Below are 22,248 nucleotides of genomic sequence, written 5' to 3' on the forward strand. Positions count from 1 at the left end.
TGAAACAGACAATAGCCCTAAATGCATACTAGATATGTAGCAAAGTAAAATACGAGTACATATCAAAACGTGTCCTACAATTCAAGAGGCTACCACAATGAATGGCATATGTGGATCTACAAAGAGCTTGTCAGAAGGGTAGGGAAAGCATCCACATGGAAAAGCAAAATAAGGTGGAAGAATGAGGACAAGGAGGATAGTAAACTTCGTTGAATGACGATGAAGATACTTGTGACGTCGCTTGAGGGGACATAAGCTTTGAGGCGGGGTGGAGCTCGGGGGGAAGGAGGCGACCGTTGGGCCATCGATAGAGGGCAAATAAACTCGGAGGCTAGCGCTGGGGGATGTTGTCGGAGGAAGATGGGGGCGCTACTTCCCCCGCGGAAACAACACGCATCGGGCCGGAAAACCACCAGCCACTATGCGACCAAATGCATTGGTGGGTTTCCCTCCCCTGGGTGCATTTGACACTTTGACTCCTGGGTTCGGCGTATGGGTTATGACGGGAATCGGGAGGGGGGAAGGGGCTACTGGGCTACCAAGCGGGCTCTACCAAGCATGCCTTAATTGGTTTCGGGTTTTCAAATCCGTCTCAACTTTTCCCGTATTTTATTGGGTTACCAAATAAAATATTATTCTTTAGTAAGCTAACAAATGCTAATCCAAAGAGCAAATCCATCTTTAGTATGCAATTACTGAATCATATTAATTCGCTAGAATATTAATGCAACCCGCGATTACATGGCTTTGCGTAGTGCACAATTTAGCGCTCCAAAAATGATCAGATATTGCAGTTCAGAAGGGTCCGCACTGCAAATTGCCACCGGTGTGGTGGTTTGCTAACTGAACAGTGGGCCCGTCGTGACAGAGTGGTTACCACCATCCTCGGCTTCTCTGACGCGCCATCTCCACCGTCCGCCGTCAATCCCCACCGCGCCACAGCCGCCGCCCGGATGGCCGCGGCTGGCGCCTTCTCCCCCCTCTCCGGCACCCTCCTCCGCCGCCGCATACCCCTCCACCATCACCGCCGCTTCCTCTCCATCGCGGCCGCTGCCTCGGAAGCCCCCGCGCCTGCCCCCACCCCGTCCCAGCCGCCGCCGCCGCCGCGTCCACGCGGAAAGGGGTACTTCCCCAAGAAGAACGAGATCCTCGAGCTGACCTGCGAGGGGCTCGCCTTCAAGGGGAAGGGCGTCTGCAAGGTCGACGGCTCCTCCTTCGTCCTGCTCTGCGACGGCGCTCTCCCCGGCGAGCGCCTCGTGGCTCGCGTCCGTCGCCTCCGCCGCGGCGCCTTCGCCGAGGCCGCCAAGCTCAAGACCCTCTCGCCCCACCACGACGCCGTCGAGGCCCCCTGCCCCCTCGCCGCCGACTGCGGCGGCTGCAAGAGCCAGTCCCTCGCCTACTCTGCGCAAATCCACCACAAGTACGTCCAGGTCCGCGACCTGCTGGTAAATTTCGGCAAGTTTGACCCCAGGAAGCTGGAGAGCTCGGATTCAGACGCCGTCCTTAAGCCCATCGTGCCGTGCGACGAGATATTTCGGTACAGGAACAAGGTGAGGTTTGGGGTTTGGGCCTTTGGGGGTTTAGGAAGGGTTTGGGGTGTGGGAGGTGATGCATTTGCTGCCATGTTTGTAGATGGAGTTCTCGTTTGGGACGAAGAGGTGGATGAAAAGGGAGTGGAAGGAGGAGAAAGAGGAGGTGTCGAAGGGGGAAGAGTTGGAGACTGATGGTTATTCACTTGGCCTCCATGCACCAGGGTTCTTTGACAAGGTGCTTCACGTCGAGACGTGCTTGCTGCACAGTGAGCCGGCAGATAAGGTAATGAACTTGTTGATGAGAATGTACTTGCTTTACTTCCTGAGAAAAGAGTATTTGATTGGTTGGTATGTCGGATGGTAGAGATATATAACTCTGAATTGTTAGTTTGGTGGTAGCAGCATGCATACTGTTCTGGCTGGTTAGCTTGATACTCTAAAGCTATGACTTTTAATCCTCTGAACGTTGGAAATGTATTGCCATATCAGACAAAACAAGCACATGCATTGCTAAGATGATTTTGCTTATATGCTGAAGTATATTTCTTAAATCTACCTTTTCAACTCTTAGGATCATTCTTTATTAGAAGTTTTAGAACTATGTAATCTGGTGATTGTGTCAAAGCTAGACTGGTTGTGCCGTATTGCATTGCGGATGCTGTGCCGTTGGGGAACTAGTGAGCTTGGCTATATTTCTGGCACCATTGTGTTAACTGGTGGTGGTAGAGGTCTGGTGTAGTTTGGCTTTGTTTGTTTGTTTGTTCACTTTTTGTGTGTGTGATTATGTCACTGTTCTATCATTGAATTGGTGAGCACATAGCACATTCGTTTTTGGTGTTTGATTACAGGGAATGTTGAATTGATTAATTGCTAATTTCCATAGGTTCTTGCAGTTGTTCAAGGAAGTTGGACGGATCCGGCTCTTGGCCTCACGCCTTACGATGTCTACAAGCACACTGGGTTTCTCAAGCATCTAATGATACGAACTGGAAGGTATGGTGGCCCATCTGATTGTTTTTTCCCCACTTGATCCAACAGTAATGCAGCTGATGCTGTATATATCACTTTCCATGAATCTGGATGTGCGTTTTGATTCATAGTATGATACTCCCTCCGTTCCATAATGTAGTGCATATAGATTTTTTGAAAAGTCAAACCTAACGAACTTTGACCAGGTTTATGGTGAAAAATATTTACATCTAGAATGCCAAAAATAAATCTTTAGATTCAACATAAGATGTAGTTTCATATTTTATATATTTGGTATCTTAGATATAAATAGTTTTCTATATAAACATGATTAAAGTTTGCAAAGTTTGACTTCTCAAAAAATCTATACGCCATTATGGAACGGAAGGAGTATCATATTTACTGTTTACTGCATGCAAATTTTATGCATAGTATAGTTGTAGATATATTAATATTATTGCCACAACATAACGACAGAATGGTACTGATACAATGCACTCAAATAAACTAGTATACCATAACAAATTAAATTGATAAAGTGTGAAATTTTCCGTTTTGTATCTTTGGCCTCATTAGCTGTTTGGCCATATATTGATATCTAGAAAGGCATTATTTACAAATCTTCCAGTTAAAAAAGTATAGTTGCTAAGGCAGGGGCAGGTCATGTTGTTTGCCACCAAACAAAGGAGCCATTCAACCTTTTTGTTACTTTTTGAGCAATCTTTTTGTCTGATGGACGCTTTAAAGATTCCATTTTTTCCTTTCAGAAATGTCAGCACTGGAGCTCCAGAAGTGATGGTCAATTTTGTGACATCATGTTATAAACCTGAGCTACTGGTGCCTCTTGTGGATAGAATCACAAAAATATCTGAAGTGGTACATAATTGAATCTTTCGTGACATGATGTTTAATCTACTTCGCCAATCATATATCCCAATAGAACTCTTTTATGCCACAACTATCCTGGCTGACCAGTATTGATATTCATGTACTGCTAATGTAGGTAAGTGTCGTAAATAATGTGAATACATCTGTTGGCAATACATCCGTGGGTGAGCAAGAATATACCTTGTACGGGAAACCGACCATTACAGAAATGTTGAGAGGACTTACATTCCAGATATCTGCCAACTCCTTTTTCCAGACTAATACAAAACAGGTTTGTTTATGTTATAAATGCATGAATCAGAGCATGGTAATATATTTTTCTAATCATCATTGCAGCATGTCATGTCATGCGTCTCCTATGTTTTTAGGCTGTTTAATTTCAATGGAAGCATGCAAATCTATATCTATATACTCTTATAAAAAACAGAGTTGGTGATGATGGTGTGCCTGCCATCCTGCAATATAGGCCGTCCGATTTATATCTGACGGATAGGAAGGAAACTATGGCAATTTTGCAAAAAGATACCCACACCCCTCTCCACATTTGCAAATAAGGCCTTCCCTCGTTCATCCTTTTCTCTCAGAAGATAAACTACTCATACAAATGCATCTTGATGTTACGTGCAACACACGGGCATCTTGCTAGTAGCTTAAAAAATAGCATATATGAGGAGGTTGCATATTTACTCAGCTGAAGAAACTACTGAATGTTAGAAATATGATTGTTGAAATGAAGTCAGTTTCTGGTGGTGTACTGGATGTTTAGTACTTCAAATTTTATCAATACGTTCCCCATGTCTGCATATGAAAGTAGCATGGTTTTCTTGCAGGCTGATGTTCTTTATAAGCTTATTGGAGATTCTGCTGGGCTTAAAGGAGATGGCTCTGAGATTGTTCTTGACTTGTTTTGTGGAACTGGAACCATTGGACTGACTCTTGCTAGAAGGTAGGCGTCCTTGTGGTGGTAGCTATTGTGAGATAGCAAGTTAGCAACAGCTACCAACCACTGGCTAACTTCTATATCTGGTTAACATAAATCTACAGTTACTAAGCATTCTTCTTTTGCCCAGTGCAAAGCATGTTTATGGATATGAAGTTGTCCCTGAAGCCATTGCGGATGCCCAAAAGAATGCGCAGTTGAATGGTATCAGTAATGCTACATTTGTTCAGGGAGACCTTAACAAAATCAATGAAACATTTGGGAAGGAATTTCCAAAGCCTGACATAATCATATCAGGTTTGTGTTTCTTAGAATTTGTTGTAACTCTTTGGCACCAGAATCCACTAGTCTCCTGATTCTCCCTCGAAATTTTGTGTGAAAACCACAATGCTTTCTGAATTTTGTCTTGAAATATTCACTAGCTGCTAATATCACCTCTAGATATAGATTTTTTGTTTGTTTGTTTGCTGAACTTATGCAACCGACATGCATGAGATATTTTGGAATTTAGAGAGTTATGATCTATCAGATGAAATTCCAGTCTGTTTTGTTAAGACCTAATTTTTGTTGATGAATTCTTCAGATCCTAATCGTCCTGGGATGCACATGAAGTTAATCAAGTGGCTGCTGGAAGTTAAAGCCCCTCGAATAGTGTACGTCTCGTGTAATCCAGCTACTTGTGCACGGGATCTGGACTATCTATGTCATGGCGTGGTATGTTTGCTGCTACTTTTACCAGCTTTCTCATATTTTGGGTCCATTGCAATGCTTAGCTGCTTCTCCAATGAATTTGCCTGCAGGAGGAGAAAGGCCTGAGAGGGTGCTACGAGCTGAAGCGTGTAATACCTGTCGATATGTTTCCCCACACTCCTCATATTGAGTGTGTTTGCTTATTGGAGCTGTGCTGATTTTCAGTTCTGTTCAGCTAGAGCCACCAGAAGGTTTTCATTTGCTTCCTTATCCTGCATAATCACTTATTCTTCTGCTCTTATAAGGTGTAACCATCCTTCTACTTGTGGTTCAGAGATTCATATTCTGAAATGGGGTACACCTATTTTTGAGATAGAGTATAATATCCACGCGGTGAGTTGTTTGATTTAACATTTTCAATATCGTTTTATCTGGTATGTGTGCATGCATAACTGAGGAACATGTTCTTTTTCCATGAATGATCAGGCATATCATGCACTGTAGTTTACTGAAGTTAACAAGACGCCCTGATTGCTGAATGTATTGTTCAGTTAGCATATCTCAAGCAGAAGAGGCACACAACGCGAATGTGACGTACTGTGTGGGTTGAAGCCCCGGAACTGGAAGCGCCCTATAGAAGGACTCTGGGAAAATCTTCGACAGTTGTTGAGGTTTTGCTCATTGTTTGCACGCAGGCGATACATTCTGTAAGCAGTAAGAAAAGAATGGATGAATTTGTCTGATCTCTTCACGATGGTGTGTCAGAATTTAAATTTGCTTCCGGGACATCCTTGACTCCTCCCATAGCTGATGCTGAATCGTGGCTCGTTCTTTTGTTCGACTGAATTTTGGTTCGTGGTTGGCATGTACTGTGTACAATTTTTCCTTTTTTTGATTGATGATGATGTCGTTGAGTACTTTCAAGGAACATGTAAGACCCGTTAAGTTAGAAACGCAAATGGTGGAGAACTGGAGATGGAATCGAAAATGCCTTTTCGAATCCTGGGCTGTACCTATATTTCGGGAAATAAAAATTGAAATGTCGACATGTGGTTGTGAAAATAAAAATTGAAATGTTGACATGTGGTTGTGATCCATTGTACCTGTAAATCTCCATGTTTTCATACCTGGTGAACAAAATAGACAATTATGTACTCCCTCTGTTCACTATTATAAGATGCAACTTTTTTTGAATCAAATGTATATAGAGGAATTTAGTGTATTTATTCTCTCATTTCAATTGGAATATAGTTTATATGTTAAAATATTCAAAACATCATACAATAGTGAACGGCGAGTAGCCCTCCGTTTTACACCGACGCTCTTTGCTTTGTTTTTCAGCCCAAATCAAAGAAATAATTGGGCCGAGAAACTAGGCCCCTAATTACATCATCAGCCATGAAGATGCAAGAATGCTAGACAACCGCCAGGACTGCGCTCGGGATAGCCATAAGCGACACATAGCCGCGCCTCTAGACGACTTGTCTTTGCAAATTTTATTTGGCGCTTACGGGACACACACCCTCTTCTTAGTCAGTTCTCTTAAGCAGACCAACCTATTTAGTCTCACCGCCTGGTTTTATGGGGTGGTTTTTATCTAGTTTATTTCATGATGGGTATTGCTAGTTTTTTTTTTATTTTTAATTTTCATGTTTTTATAAAATTTTGAAACTTTTTTAAAAACACAAATATTTTTCAAATTTGACACTTTCTTATTTTCTTGAACATTTTTTAAATTCGCAAACATTTTCCAAATTTGTGAACTTTAATTCATGAACATTTCTTGAATTCATGATTTATTGAATTCATGAACTTTTTTTGAATTTGCATTTTTCAAATTCAATTTTTTTAAATTTGTGAACATTCTTAGAATTCATGAGTATTTTTCAAATTTGTGAACTTTCTTAAATCCACCAAAAAAAAGAGATCAGGTTTATTTAGCTAACAACACAAAAGAAGCCACACGAGCAAAGCACCGAGTTGCGGATAGTTGGTCGCCGTCCATGAAGCTTGCGACGTGAGCGCGAGAATGTGAAGGAGCGTTAAATGCGTTGGGAAGAGCTCTTGCCTGGAGCACTCCGTTGATTTTTCCAATTAGGATTATAATTGTTGTGAGCAATAAACTTGACATCATTAATATCTGTATTGGTAATTGAGTTCACGTTTACCTCTTCCTTATCTCTTGTGGTGTGGATCAATTCATCAGTTTTTATGGTCTCCTCATACGATCATTATAAAATTTCTTGGCCTCCTCAATAGGGCTTCCCATAATAATTCCTCTTACAGTTGTATCAAACATGGTTCTCGACATGGGATTAAGAGCATTATAAAATATTTGAAGAATTAATCATTCTTCCATCCCATGGTTGCGGCAGTTTCTTATAACCTCCTTCATCCGATCCCACACAAGCGCTAGTGACTTGCGATCTTCCGGCCTAAAACCTCTGAGATTGAAGTTGCGTAAGCAGGGGGGGGGGGGGGGGGAACCTAGATAATAATTTGTGACAACATGCAGCGCATGAAGTTGTGTTTCCTCTAGGCAAAAAGCTATAAGTCATTCTTTTGCTTCCCTCCTCAAATACATGATTCCCCCCCTTCGAATTTGTGAAAATTTTCAAATCCGTGGAACATGTGATTTTTTCTTTCAAATTCACGATCTTTTTAAAAATACACGAGCTTTTTAAAATTCATGAACACGTGAACTTTTTTCAAATTGACGGAATACATGAACTTTTTTTGAAAGATCAACGACCAAGTCAACAGTCAATGGACTTTGAAATTTATGATTTTTTAAAATTTAAGAGATCAGCCGGGTCACGAGCCGTCGGATTTGCCGCATTGAGCGAGCCAAGCATTCCTTCATCACGACAACACAAGTCTTGATGCAGAATCATTTCTGCAATATAGGTCTTGTTGCAGATTTTTTTGCAATAACTGTTTTGTTTCAGAAAAAAATTGCAACTGAGGTTTTTTTGCAAATTTTTTTTGCAACTGAGGTCTTGTTGCGGAAAATTTCCGCAACAAAGGTTTTGTTGCAAAACATAAACCTGTCGTAGACCATTACCACACCATATATGTTTCAGAAACATAATTCCTGTTGCAGACGTGCGTTCGACAATGGACGATATGCAGGCTGTCACTTGGACGCGTGTCATACAGGAGAGGTGGCGGACGCGGCCGTTGCGATCCGCCGGATGATGGTAAGCTTTTCCCTTTTCAAATCATTTTTTTCGAAAATCAATGGTCAACCCTCAACTGGTCAAACCATTCAACCGGTTAACCTTTTTTTTGTGAGAAGTCAACCGGTTAACCGAGCGAGCTAGGCGTAGTGGCGACCGTTGCTGGGCCGGAGCGCCGGCTCGCTATCCGGCGCTATAAACGCTGGCTAGGAGTTCTCCGGCGATTGCTTTGAAATTTGTTTTATTAGGTTTAATTCGAGTCGGTTTACAAGTCGATGCCGATCTCGATTGTGCCGCTTCCCTCGCTATATGTAAGATCCGTCTGTATAATACAGAGATAAGTACGTCTGGTCGACTAATCTCGGCATAGAAACACATCGCATTGATTCGATCAGTGACCACCGGGCTAACGATCGATGGAGCGGAGCCCTCGTCGTCGTCGTGGTCGTCGTCGAGCTCCACGTCCGCCAGCTATGGATCAAACGCCAACTCCTTCAACTGCTTCTAGCATCCGTGCCCCCCAATCCAAGGTACTCCCTCGCCAAGGAGCATGCGGATGAGGTAAGCAGCAAGGAGTTTGAAGCCCTGACACTTGATCAATCACGCCCTACACCTGAGTCAACTCACAGGTATGACTAATTTATGTTGGTACTTCTCTTAATTTGAATGATGGGTGCTTGCTCCCACGGATTTCTGTGCGAGTGTAATCTACAAAGCTTGATGTGCTTCCAAGGTTTTGAAATATCTATCTTGGAACTCTTGAGTAATTTTTATTGCTAGCACACACATAGGTTCTGCAAATTATCTACATCTACATTGACATGCGTGGAGCTCTTTAGACTACCCACAATGGGAGTAACGTAGGTAGTAACATCACATATATCTAGATAAAATAGATGATGTGGCAAGCAATAAATGAAGAAAGAGAGGCATGTAGTAACATAGCTAGTTACTACTAGTATGAGTAACATCACACATATCAAGACAAGATGAGTCTATAGCATAATAAATAAAGTGTTGCATGTTACCACACATATGTTACTCTCCACTATAGCATGCTACTACTCTATATTACTACCCATTATGGCTAGTCTTAGAAATATGGCTTAATATATTGATTTGTTTTTCTTTTTAAAATCTTCAGGTTTATCTTGTTTCTTGTTAGCACTTACAAGTTATAAATTTGCAAAAGTAGCATACGGCACGTATAAATTAATCAAGTGTAATACATGAATGGAATAATGGAGAAATTAGCAACCGATCAATATGTAATTAGTGTGCTATGAGCCTGTGGCGCCACAATGTGTAGGCGTTATGAATTGACATTTTAATTTCTAGATAATATTTCTAGGTAATTTGCATCAACTGCTATTAAATTTAGCAAATTAAATTTAAGCCCATAAAGCACAAAATATTGATCTAGTTGTAACTCGTAACACCACCGGCACATGACTGGCCATGAGGGCTGTTGCTGTTCCTTTAGGTAACCAAGGTCTTTTTCTTTTCTTTAGAGAGATGAATTCACCCACTCAATACTTGCAGGCAAGCTGGAACTGCAACCCATGTTCGGCAAAGTGTTCTATATTCAGGCCGCCTCAGGCGGCCCCATGGTAGACGAGAACAAGAACCATCACCGAATGAGCTACCGTAAGTTTTCTTAGTTATTTCTGATATTGCCTGTGTGCCTTTTTACATGAGCATTTGATAAAGGATCCGTTTTGGCTATTATCTGTACTCTCATAGAATAAAAAGTTTGTATTGCTAGTTTCTTTTAAAAAAGCTAGCAATTCTTTCCCTTACTTCCATAGTCACCGACCAACATGTTTTCATCAGGGTTGAGAAGAATGCTAGCAAGGTGAGCAGGGGTGAGGGATCTACAGTTACAGATCTACCTGAATTAACTGATATGTACGATATTGTTGTTTAGTTATTAACTGATTATTAATTGGGTTTTGGTTTGCTGAAATGACAGGTGCTTATTATAACCTGCATCCGTTCTGCATATCATTAAAATATGTTTGATTCATCAAGTTGATAAAACTTGTTACAGAAGATTATTTATGTCAAATATCTGTTTTGGTTATTATTTGCACTGCAATTCTCATAGAAGAAATAATTTTGGATGCAATGCTAGTTTCTTTTATAGATGCTAGTAATTATTACCACACATCTTTTTTCGAAAAGGGGCGCTTTATTACCACACTTCTATAATCACTAACCAACATGTTCTGGTCAGGGTTGAGAAGAATGCTGGCAAGGTGAGCGACATTGAGGGTCCTGCAGTTAAGGCTCCACCGTAAGTGTGCCTCTTATTTTGCAACGTTACTACATTGGTCTCTTCAGACCCCCTTAAAACGAAAAGCGAGAATGCCTGGTTATTATTGCAATACCTCCATGATAATAGTCGTGAACTAATGAGCATATTGGTTTGATTATCTTTTGCTCAGGGTTAAGGAGGATGCTAGTGAGGTGCGCAGCAGGGAGTTTAAATCAGTAACACTCGGTCAGTCACTTCCTACATTTAACCCAACTCAAAGGTATTGCATTGGCCTCTTTTTGGACAGCTCTCGAACCATGGGTTAATAATTATTGATTGATTTTTTAATTACCCTCTAGGTTTATCTTGCTGTTTGTTACTCCCTCTGTAAGCAACCTAAAACGTCTTATAGTTGTTTACAGAGATATTACTATTTACTGTTTAGAAGCCTCAAAGCAATAAAAATTTACCTGTAGCATTCTTTCATGAGTTTTGCTATCATTCAAATATGCATTCATTAACTTCACAAATAATTGTTGAAGAAGATTATATTTATATCAAGTAAATGATAGCTTTGGAATAACCACTAATTGTGAGGACATTTTATTGCTTTAGGTCCAGGAAACGTGATTATTACGCTGCAGACAGTACGACTCGCTCTGAGATTTTTGAGGAGATGCTCAAAGGTGTATCAGAGAGTTGGTATGTATGATGATTTTGCTTTTGTTCGTCTCATATTATATTTGTTTTGTAGTTTGTAAGTCTTAAATGCATTGCTGTAGCAAGAAGCTTCAGAGCAGCACAGTTTTACTTGTATATATACATGGATCAAGTAAGGAAACAACAACTACTACAAAACAACGTGTCATTAGTGCAGTGTGGCGTATAGGCCTAGATGCATGACGAGATAACTACCGCACCAAAGAATGAAGAGAGGCAAACATCATGAATCTAACCGCTTTGGGTTTTCTTTTCTTTTTTCTTGGCTACACATAGCTTTGGTCTTGTATGACTTTGCTATTTGCCGACGTGTTTTTGGGTGCGTGTGTTGGCTGTGTCATCCTAGCTATGCAGAGGCCGGGGTGTGCTCTTTGGGTTTGTATCCTCTTGATGCTCCTTTTTGAGCCAATAAATCCACCCTTTGTCGAAAAAAACACCATGGCTGCGGGAGGCTGTACAGACATATACTAGCTGAGAGAATATGTGGAGGTGTGTGTGGCGTGTGTGGAATCTAACTGGCCCAGTTAGTCTTCCTGTGAGGCGTGTGTGGAACCGTCGAATCACGCCTGAGACTGAAATCACCCCAAGCACAGAGCCACCTGCACATTCTCCCCCTTCACCCAATATTCCTGCCTTCTTTGTTCGGTGCCTCCTGAGGAAATAGCGGGGCGCCACTTCTTTCAGTGTCCCTGCAGCTCCTATTGTTGGGCCTCACTTGGAATATCATGTCCTCTTCCTGGTTCCAGGCTTGAACTTATACATGCTGCAAGACAGAGCTTGGATAGGCCCATGCTCATGGATATCTTTATCATGGCTACTTAGGGTGTTTGCAAGGAGAGGAATAATAAGCGCTTCAGACGGATCCCTTCCTCTCACCAATCCTGGATTATCAGGTTTAAGGAGGATTTCACTCTCCTGAAGCACATAACTAAACAACAAGTAGGCGGATATTCAATTTGGCTCTCGGGTGTAGATGATCCTCATACCAGGACTGTTGGACAGTGCCAAGATTCCCGCCAGGGGTTGTATTCTCACCCGTATTTCAGATTGTGTTGGCTTTAAGCTATAGTAACTGGCCCACCTCTGCCAGTAATAAATGTGGAGATTGCCGTTTGCTTGTCGGCAGTACAAACGAATGGACCGTTGATGCAAATTATGTGCCACCGGCTCGGGAGCATCCATTAACTCCGCCTGCCCCATCTGCTCACTGAACCGAAACATTGGCCAAATCCATGGCCTGCTCATCTTCCTCTTCGTGAGGTACCCATGAGGCCATGAGATCAAGTGGCGTTGACGGTTTCCAGAGGAGAAGCTATACTGCGGATCGAGATGGAGCATGCAACAATTTTGGGCGCATTAACCTTCCGTCCGTATTAATTATCGCTGAAATGGATGTATCTGTACGTACTAGATACATTCATTTCAGCGACAAATTAATATAGGACGGAGGGAGTATTTTTTTTAATTGATGTGTCAGTGGGAGCCATGCTACAACTTGTGGAATAACTGTTTCCTTTTCTTCAATTGTCTCACAAACTACACTCTGGTATCATGCCAATTTAAGATGAAGTGCACATATGTGATCAGGACTCATGATCAATATATTGATCATTTAATGGCATAATTAATCATAATTTTACTCGTTGCACTTGCACTTTAGAGAACAGTGTATATGTATATGGAGTTCAATGCTATTTAACAAATTTCCAATATGCGTGGCATAATGTTTGCTGTATATTGCTTCTTAGGCTCATGTGTGTGTGGTATTATTCTGCATTTTGTTGATCCTTTGGGATTTCTTATGATTCAGGGCACAAAAATGTCGTGATATGCGGAAGTACTTGGAAGAACATACATACACTTGTATGGTGGAGGCTATGATTGCCGCTGAACATGGCTTTAGCAACCCAGCCCAGCATAAACTGGATGCTGAAGCATTCTTGGCATCAGAAGGGGCATTTGAAGCTCCTGAAGTCCCTGGGTCCTTTGCCTCTACAAGAGAGAATATAGCGCAGTATGTTTTGATATGATTTTCATATTAATTTTGAAGCATGCAACAATTTTAATGTATTGTTGCAGGGCTGAAGTGTCTACGGAAGAAATCATTGAGAATGGTAAAAAGTGGATGGGTGAGCAAGTCATGTTGGCTTTTAAGAAGTACAAGGAAGGAAAGAGCCAATTCAAAGTACGTGCGGTTTTCTGCTATTTTGTCCTCCTAACTGAAAGCAAGTTTGTTTATAAGGTGTTTTTTCAGGACGTGGTGCATTATGGCCTAGATGAGCTTCAACATCAGTGCTTCAACATGTTGAGCTATGATCACACCTTCCATCACTTCAACTTCACCTTAAGATGGAGAAATCAGGCGGCGATTCGTCATCGACGCCCTTTTTTGCTGAGGTGAAAGAGATCCATGGAAGAAAATATTATTCTTGCTACGAACTAAGTTCGTATGATGATGGTATGTGCCCCTGCTGTCTTCTCTTCCATTCTAATTAAATAAGGATTGTGTTTAGTTTGCTTGCTGGAAAATTATGTTTTGATGTCTTGAGCTATGTATCTTTGTTTAGGTCACTGCTACGCGTGCAAAAATCAAGGAATGCATGCACTGAAGCACCCTATTTGTCTAATGGGGTATGACGGTGGTCATGCTGATATGGAGTTCCCCTTCCTTTATCTTAGTGATGACGAATAATCTGGTCTCGAGTGGTGACGGTGTTTGCGTCGACAATGGTGTGAAGTATGTGATTTGTTTATGGTTACATCTTCTGATCTGCATGTAGTCCAGTAGTGCAGTTGTGAATTATACTGATATTTGACCTGTACTAAGAAGTTCTAAGGAGCGAGTTTTTGCTTTGATTACCGTGCTTTTCAATGTTGCACAAAGCAGACTATTTTTCTCGGAGTAAATTGTCGAACACCACCACAGTTGCTGTCTCGTTTAAGAAAACACGTTCCTTTCTTTTTGCAAAGAGCAATGCTATTTTCCTTTCTTTTTGCAAAGAGCAATGCTATTCTTTGGGTGCTCCCGAGTCCCGATCAAAGCACGGAAGTAGAACAAAACTACCCCTTTTCTCTCACTTTGTATGACCTGTAATCAATTTCCAACACTTGCTAGCGAAAAATAAAAATCTTTGTAGTATTTCCGTATATAAGACCACTTCATATTTTTTATGAACTTTGACCATTAATTTTACCGACAAAAAGTATATCATTAGATGCACATTTGAAAGAAATTTTTGATGACATATAACCCATATTTTGTTGACCAAAATTATAAGTCAAAGTTTGACACCACAAATGTAGTGACCAAAAGTCAAAGTATTTTGACATGTTGTTCCATCTATATCCTCTCGGTTCCGTAGCCTAGATGCTTTGAGGCTGAAATATCTTTTTCAATAAAGGGTGAATTTTTTTGGCTTAAAATGGAGCATCAAATGGATACAAACAAAATGAGCACACATAATACCTTTGCATAGTTAGGATGCACACACCCAATACCGACACACGCACACAAAAACACACCAAAAAAATAGCAAAGTCATTTAAGACCAAAGCTATGTGTAGATGAGGAAAGAACAAAAAAACCCTAAGCGATCATAGCCGTGCGCGGCAAACTACAACAACAACAACTATATCCACACCATCCATCTCATGAAACCACACACATGATGAGGTTCTTCAAAGCATTGCCTTCAGGAAGGGAGCGACACTCAAGCGCAGCCGTCACCGGATCCAACCATGCAAGGCCAGAATCTAGGTTCTTATTCTGAAGAACCAGTCCGAGCATCTTCGAGCAATTCCTCCAGCAAGGTAATGACGTAAAGACATCGCCATTGCCAGGTATAACCAACTCGGGTCAGACCAAGGCTTTCACCTCGGTGCTTGGGACCTGGTGCTCAAGTAGCACCACCATCGATGTCGCTCATGTGTTGTCACCACCACTTTCCGCGATCCCAGCAGCTACATGTGATGTGCGACCGCTGCCACTGCACAATCATCCCTCGACGTCAGGCTGTCGTCATAATTTTCATCCCACTGTCAAAATCAACCATCGGATCTAGAGGAAGAAATCCTCATGAAGACCTTTCGATGGACACCGCAATCCATAGCGAGGCCGTTGTCATGGGCCGAAGTTGTCACCACAGAGACCAACACTGACTATGCATCGTCGTTCTGTCGAAATGCTTTCATATCCCTTTGTGACAATAGTGCGCATGGCATGGCAGCTGCCCCTGCCCCTCTGACCATCGTGGGCCATGAGCTCGACTACTTGCTGCCAGATCTAGTCGGACGTGTCCAACCACCAGCGCAAGAAGGAGCAACTTCCATCCCAACCCTCACGTGTAGATGACCCTGTGGATGAGCTCCATGATCAAGTCGGCCTCTCATGGCTACCGCTAAGTCTACCATGAGAAGGGACCTGGCCACCAGATCAGCGTGGCGACAAAGGAGCGCAGAAGCCATGTGTGACGCCCCCAATTCGACCGTACACTAATCATGCACGCAAATGTGTACGATCAAGATCAGGGACTCACGGAAAGATATCACAACACAACTCTACAACATAAATAAGTCATACAAGCATCATAATACAAGCCAGGGGCCTCGAGGGCTCGAATACAAGTGCTCGATCATAGACGAGCCAGCGGAAGCAACAATATCTGAGTACAGACATAAGTTAAACAAGTTTGTCTTAAGAAGGCTAGCACAAAAGTAGCAATGACCGAAAAGGCAAGGCCTCCTGCCTGGGACCTCCTAACTACTCCTCGAAGCCGAACTCCATGTAGAATCATCCTCGGGATCTCTAGCTCCTGGACTCCAGCATCTGGTTGCGACAACCAGGTAGAATGGAAAGGGGGAAAAGAAGGAAAAAGCAACCGTGAGTACTCATCCAAAGTACTCGCAAGCAAGGATCTACACTACATATGCATGGGTATATGTGTAAAGGGGCATATTGGTGGACTGAACTGCAGAATGCCAGAATAAGAGGGGGATAGCTAATCCTGTCGAAGACTACGCTTCTGGCCACCTCCATCTTGCAGCATGTAGGAGAGAGTAGATGGTAAGTTCACCAAGTAGCATCGCATAGCATAATCCTACCCGGCGATCCCCTCCTCGTCGCCCTGTTAGAGAGCGATCACCGGGTTATATCTGGCACTTGGAAGGGTGTGTTTTATTAAGTATCCGGTTCTAGTTGTCATAAGGTCAAGGTACAACTCCGGGTCGTCCTTTTACCGAGGGACACGGCTATTCGAATAGATAAACTTCCCTGCAGGGGTGCACCACATAACCCAACACGTTTGATCCCATTTGGCCGGACACACTTTTCTGGGTCATGCCCGGCCGCGGAAGATCAACACGTCGCAGCCCCACCTAGGCTCAACAGAGAGGTCAACACGCCGGTCTAAATCCTATGCGCGCAGGGGTCTGGGCCCATCGCCCATTGCACACCTGCACGTTGCGTACGCGGCCGGAAGCAGACCTAGCCTAGCAGGCGTTCCAGTCCAATCCGGGGCGCGTCGCTCCGTCGCTGACGTCAAGAAGAGCTTCGGCTGATACCACGACGTCGAGTGCCCATAACTATTCCCGCGTAGTTGGTTAGTGCGTATAGACCAAATGGCCAGACTCAGATCAAATACCAAGATCTCGTTAAGCGTGTTAAGTATCTGCGAACGCCGACCAGGGCCAGGCCCACCTCTCTCCTAGGTGGTCTCAACCTGCCCTGTCGCTCCGCCATAAAGTAACAGTCGGGGGCCGTCAGGAACCCAGGCCCACCTCTACCGGGATGGAGCCACCTGTCCTTTCAGCCCCCTCACCAGAATCACTTGCGGGTACTCAACGAGCCGACCCGACTTTAGTCACCACATGTGTCATGTATATAAAGTATATAGTATATACCCGTGATCACCTCCCGAAGTGATCACGACCCAGTAGTATAGCATGGCAGACGGACAAGAGTGTAGGGCCACTGATGGAACACTAGCATCCTATACTAAGCAGTAGGATGGTAGGTAAGGGTAACAACTGTAGCAACAATGACAGACTAGTAGAATAGGATTAACGAAAGCAGTAACATGCTACACTACTCTAATGCAAGCAGTAGAGAGAAGAATAGGCGATATCTGGTGATCAAGGGGGGAGGCTTGCCTGGTTGCTCTGGCAAATAGGAGGGGTCGTCAACTCCGTAGTCAAACTGGGGGTCGCCGGTAGTCTCGGGGTCTACCGGAAAGAAGTAACGGAGGGGGAACACAATAAATAACAGAGCAATCAAAGCAACACAAAGCGTAACATGACAATACGCGGTGCTAGGTGTGCCCTAACGCGGTAGTAGGTGATACCGACGAAGGGGGGAAACATCGGGGAAGGTATTCCCGGTGTTTCGCGTTTTCGGACAGATGAACCGGAGGTGAAATGTTACAGGTTCACTATGCTAGGGACGCGTGGCGGACGAACGGGCTGCGTATCTGGATTTGTCTCGTCGTTCTGAGCAACTTTCATGTACAAAGTATTTTCATCCGAGCTACGGTTTATTTTATATGAATTTTAAAAGATTTAAATTTAATTTTAGCATTTATTTAATTAATTTAATACAACATTATCCAGAACAGTGCATGCTGACGTCATCATGACGTCAGCAGTCAACAGGGCGTTGACTGGGTCAAACTGACGTGTGGGTCCCGCATGTCATAGGTACAATAACCTAATTAACCTATTAATCAGTTTAATTAGTTAATTAGGTACCTAATGTTTAATTAGTTTAATTAAACATGATTAATTAAGTTAATTAATTAAGTTACTTAATTAATTATTTAATTAACATTTTTATTTACTTATTAATTATTTATTTTTAATTTCTTTTTTTTGTTCTCAGGGCGTGGGCCCCGTTTGTCATTGGCCCAGAGGCCTTAACGGGCGCGGGTGGCGGTTACGGGCGCCGGACGATGGGCGCCAGCCCGCCCGATAGGGCGCTGCGGCCGGTGGGTGAAGGGGGGCCGGCGTGTGGCCCGTGGCCGTGGCCGGAGCAGCGGCGCGACGGGGCTAGAGGAGGCTGCGCGGGACGAGCACCGGCACCCAGCGGCGTCGCGCGAGAGCAGGGAGGCGCTGCGGGCCGGGCGCGCGGGCCAGCGAGGCCGCAGCAGCGCCACCGATGCGGGGCAGGCAGGCGGTGGCGGAATCGTTCTGGGGCGACGGCGCGCTAGCGGACGACGGGGAGCCGAGGCCAGTCGGGGCGAGGCCGGCGGCAAGCAGCGGTGGAGGCGAGCCCCGGGCGGCGCGGGGCACGGCGCGGAGGCAGGCAAGGGTACATCGACGTGGGCGTGCGCGCACGGGCGGAGTAGTGTAGTAGCAGCCTGCGGGAGCGGGGCGAGGCAGGGGGCGCGGGCGCGGCCAGGGCGGCCGGCGCGCGTGCGGGCGCCGGTGAGCGAGACCATGGCCGAAGTGGCCGGAGCAGGAGAGAAGGAGGAGATGCCGGGGCCTCACCACGGGGCCGTGGGGTCTAGGCAGCGGTGCTCGGGGAGGAAGACGGGGACGCGATGCCGGCGAGGAGGAGATCCCGCGAGGGAGAGGAAGGCGACGGTGGCCGCGGCGTCATGAGCGTCGGGGTCGATGGGCGACGCGGGAGAGGAGGCGCCGGCGAGGTGGTCCTCGGGTGCGGCGTCCTGCGAAGCCAGGGCGGCGACGATGCTTAAGGGGGGGGGTCCGTCGGTGAGGGGTCGACGACGAGGGCGGCAAGGTGGGGCGGTCGACGGCGACAAGCGCGGCGGAAGGGCCTCGACGCCCGATCCAGATCGGGGAGGAGCGAGAGAGAAAGGGGATCGGGGAGAGTGGGGGCGTGTAGTGGAGCGAGTGGGGATGGGGGGTTAGGGTTTCAGGGGGTGGAGGAGGCCTAGTAGGCCAGGGGGTGCAGGAGGGAGTCGGCTGGGCCGACTGGCTCCTTCGGCCAACTGGGCCAAGGCCCAGTCGGGGGGGGGGGGTTCTTTTATTTCCTTTTTTTTTCTTTTCTACAGTTTTTATTTTATTTTTGCTCTGGTTTGTTAATTGCTTAACCACCAAAGGACTTTTGTAAATCATGTAGCTTGTCACATGAACATCATTGCATTATATAGCAATGCCACAAAAAGCTGAAGGTCTTTCGAAAAGGTTTAATTATTTTAGAAATCAAAAAGGCCAAGTGATGTGCTGTTGGTCCACTGTTTTAATTTCTAGGGGCATTTCTGGAGTTTCTAAATTGTTGGTTTTATTTTTATAACAGCTTTGGTAATTTTTGCAATATTGTGAACATTTTAGTTTTTAGTGTTTGAAAACTTTTGTTGTTTGTTTTTATTTTAAATTTGAATTTGAATTGTTTTGAACTAACGCTAGTTTATCAACAGTAACCTAGGTGACGTGGCATCATTAGCAGAGGTTTACTGTAGCCTAAATATCCGGACGTCACAAATCTCCTCCACTACAAGAAATCTCGTCCCGAGATTTAAGAGGGGGACTAGGGGGGAAAGGATTTGGTTACGAAATTCTAACGGGTCTTCTCGGTCTTGGTTACTCTTCTCGAAGAGGTCGATCCATTAAGTTGATGCCTTCAATCCTCTTCTCCAGGTCCTCATGATGAAGTCGTCCTCCTTTCTTCAAAAATTCCGTCGTACTTACCAATAGGTAATGGGATGCTCTACAACGATAGAAAGGTATAAGGGGAAATCATTTGGGGTTAACCCAAGAATGAACACATGAGTATCTCTCGAATTGAACAAATGAAACATATCGAGAGCCAAGTAAGAAGGTACCATAAGAAGTTTCAAGCGGATAGACAATCGTCCGTTGCCTGAAACAGTGTGAAAGGGGTTCAAATCAACGGGAATAAGTATTATGTTTAATACCAGAATTGATGATCACACGGAAGGTGACTCGTGAATTAAATACGAAGCCAAGCGTGGGGAAAAACCATGAGAAATAGGGTTGTATAGGAGAGTCAGGTTTCGATCCTGTGGAACTGTGGGTTATGGGCCCACCATGTGGGTTAAAAGTAGGAAGGGCGGTGACATCTTGCACGATCATGATAGCAAGGCATGTCAGAGGGTAGCCTGTCAGTTATATGTCAGCAACATCGTCGGTACCAAGGGCGAGGGACGAAGAGAACCATTTTCCTGCTCGTTGAAACGAGGCGGACCAATAGGCAAAGTTCTCGTCCATCGGTGGCTACCGGAATGTCACCAACAATAGTAACAGGGTCTTACTGACAGAGTTGTACACCGAGGTGTTTGCACAAGCAGGGAATTAATACCGCTTAGATCATAATGATCACCAGAAACGTTAAACCAACCAATGGAAAGGAAAATATGATTATCAGATTAAACAGAACAATGGAAAGGAAAATGTGTTTAAACACATATTTCAGGGGTATATCCTTCCCAAGGACAATGGTTAGAAGAGAACCATTTAGGTTAGGGAAGAGGAAGTTCATGACATTACCCAAACAACGGTGTTTGAATAATTGATAACGAAAATTTAGCATTGTGCTTCAAATGTTTTTATTGAAGATCGGAGTACCACAGACATGCTTCGAGATAGCATTGACATGGTCATTAGGTAAGAACAGGCTATGGATACACAAAGGATCCATCAGGAACAACTTATAGAGTAAGTCTGACAATTTCCTCATGGAAGAATAGCTAACCTTGCTAAAAAGGAAAACTTATAACAATAGGTCCTCCGGCCAGGTGTGTTAGGCATGACGTCACCTTACCGGGTCATAAATAGACCAATGTTATAACTCTTGGAAATATGTTCCAACCATCATATCTGACCGAGATTCAGATCTGATTGGTGTCCGGATAACTCAGACTCAGGATGCCTGAGAAGAAAGGTGCAACACAAATTGTCGAAACGACATCGAAGATTCTCGGGAGATGAACTATGGAAGCGAGTTCCGAACAAGGGTTCATCATTAAATCAAGGAGAGGTGAGGAGGTGACTGATTGACTCAGCGACAATCCATTGAGATTTCCAAAAGATGGATTTCCACAACTATGTGAACGAGGAGATAACATTAGCTAGATCGAATGACTTAATGATGTATGCTCGAGGAAAACATACACAGTTAAACATTGGTTGAAATGTGCACCCGAAATATGGGCTAGGTAGCACGATCAATGTTCGAATGATGATTCATTAAGCCATAGACGTAGAATGAAACTATAGACCAATAACTTCAAGGCAATAGGGTTGCTAGAAGTTTAGAATTTACACATCACAGACCATTTGTCGGTATTTCGTTTAGAAACAACATGGGGACCAAGAAAGAATGGTGATGGTGAGAAGTATCACTGTACCAAGAATTCTTAAGAGGTGGAGTAATGCTCACGACATTCTTGACATCAAAGATGGTAATACTCCACGGTAGAACATAACATAGGTTGGATAGCAGGGTAATCAAGATACAACACAAAATATGAACCAACTTGTGTTGGGGGGAGACAAGAATGTTGTCGATGATAACACAATTCATCGAGGGGCAAGGATGGTATTTCTCATCCTGAATTTCGACACACAACTTGGAAGAAGTCAAATTGTTGACAATGATCACGACAAATTTGTCGAGAGGTTTTCAAGAAGATGTAATTGATCGACGATGACATCAAGTCAAAGGAATGATGAAAGCGAAAGGTTATTGGAACCATGGGTACGACACAAACTTGAAATCAAGCTTGCTGTTCAAGGAGAAATGATATGACGAGAAAGATCGTCGTAAGATTAGCTCATCGTCGAATTTTGTGCTCCGAGAATAAGGACTCGGTAGCACAGTTAAAATTTAGCACGATAATGATATAGCCAATCAGGCTAGGAATGACGTGTTTGGGTACAAACTCGTAAGTAAGGAACATTACTAAAAGTTGTTGAACCGTAGTGCGGACTCGATTCAATTATCGGGGTACTCGAGTGATTAACCACTCAAAACCAAGGAAAAATTGTAATCCGTGAGAATGTAGTACTTGATGAAGAACTCATAAGAAGTTATGCGGATCCGCGATAATCTCGAGATACCAGGGGGTAATACTCGACGACAGATCAAAGTAGAGGGTG

The 22,248-nt window shown here is 43.9% G+C and overlaps 1 protein-coding gene across 1 annotated transcript; it reads left to right on the plus strand.

The window, feature by feature from the left end:
* Positions 1-863: 863 nt before the first annotated feature.
* On the plus strand, positions 864-6,087 carry LOC109778364 (uncharacterized). Its single transcript, XM_073510028.1, has 11 exons — positions 864-1,550; positions 1,633-1,815; positions 2,416-2,525; positions 3,269-3,377; positions 3,505-3,660; positions 4,220-4,335; positions 4,460-4,626; positions 4,913-5,043; positions 5,130-5,270; positions 5,354-5,412; positions 5,506-6,087. The coding sequence occupies exons 1-9, from the start codon at positions 954-956 to the stop codon at positions 5,235-5,237; spliced, it is 1,677 nt and encodes a 558-aa protein (XP_073366129.1). The 5' UTR covers positions 864-953; the 3' UTR covers positions 5,238-5,270; positions 5,354-5,412; positions 5,506-6,087.
* The last annotated feature ends 16,161 nt before the right edge of the window (positions 6,088-22,248 follow it).

Source organism: Aegilops tauschii, chromosome 3, assembly GCF_002575655.3.
Source record: "Aegilops tauschii subsp. strangulata cultivar AL8/78 chromosome 3, Aet v6.0, whole genome shotgun sequence".
In the NCBI taxonomy this organism is placed as follows: domain Eukaryota; kingdom Viridiplantae; phylum Streptophyta; class Magnoliopsida; order Poales; family Poaceae; genus Aegilops; species Aegilops tauschii.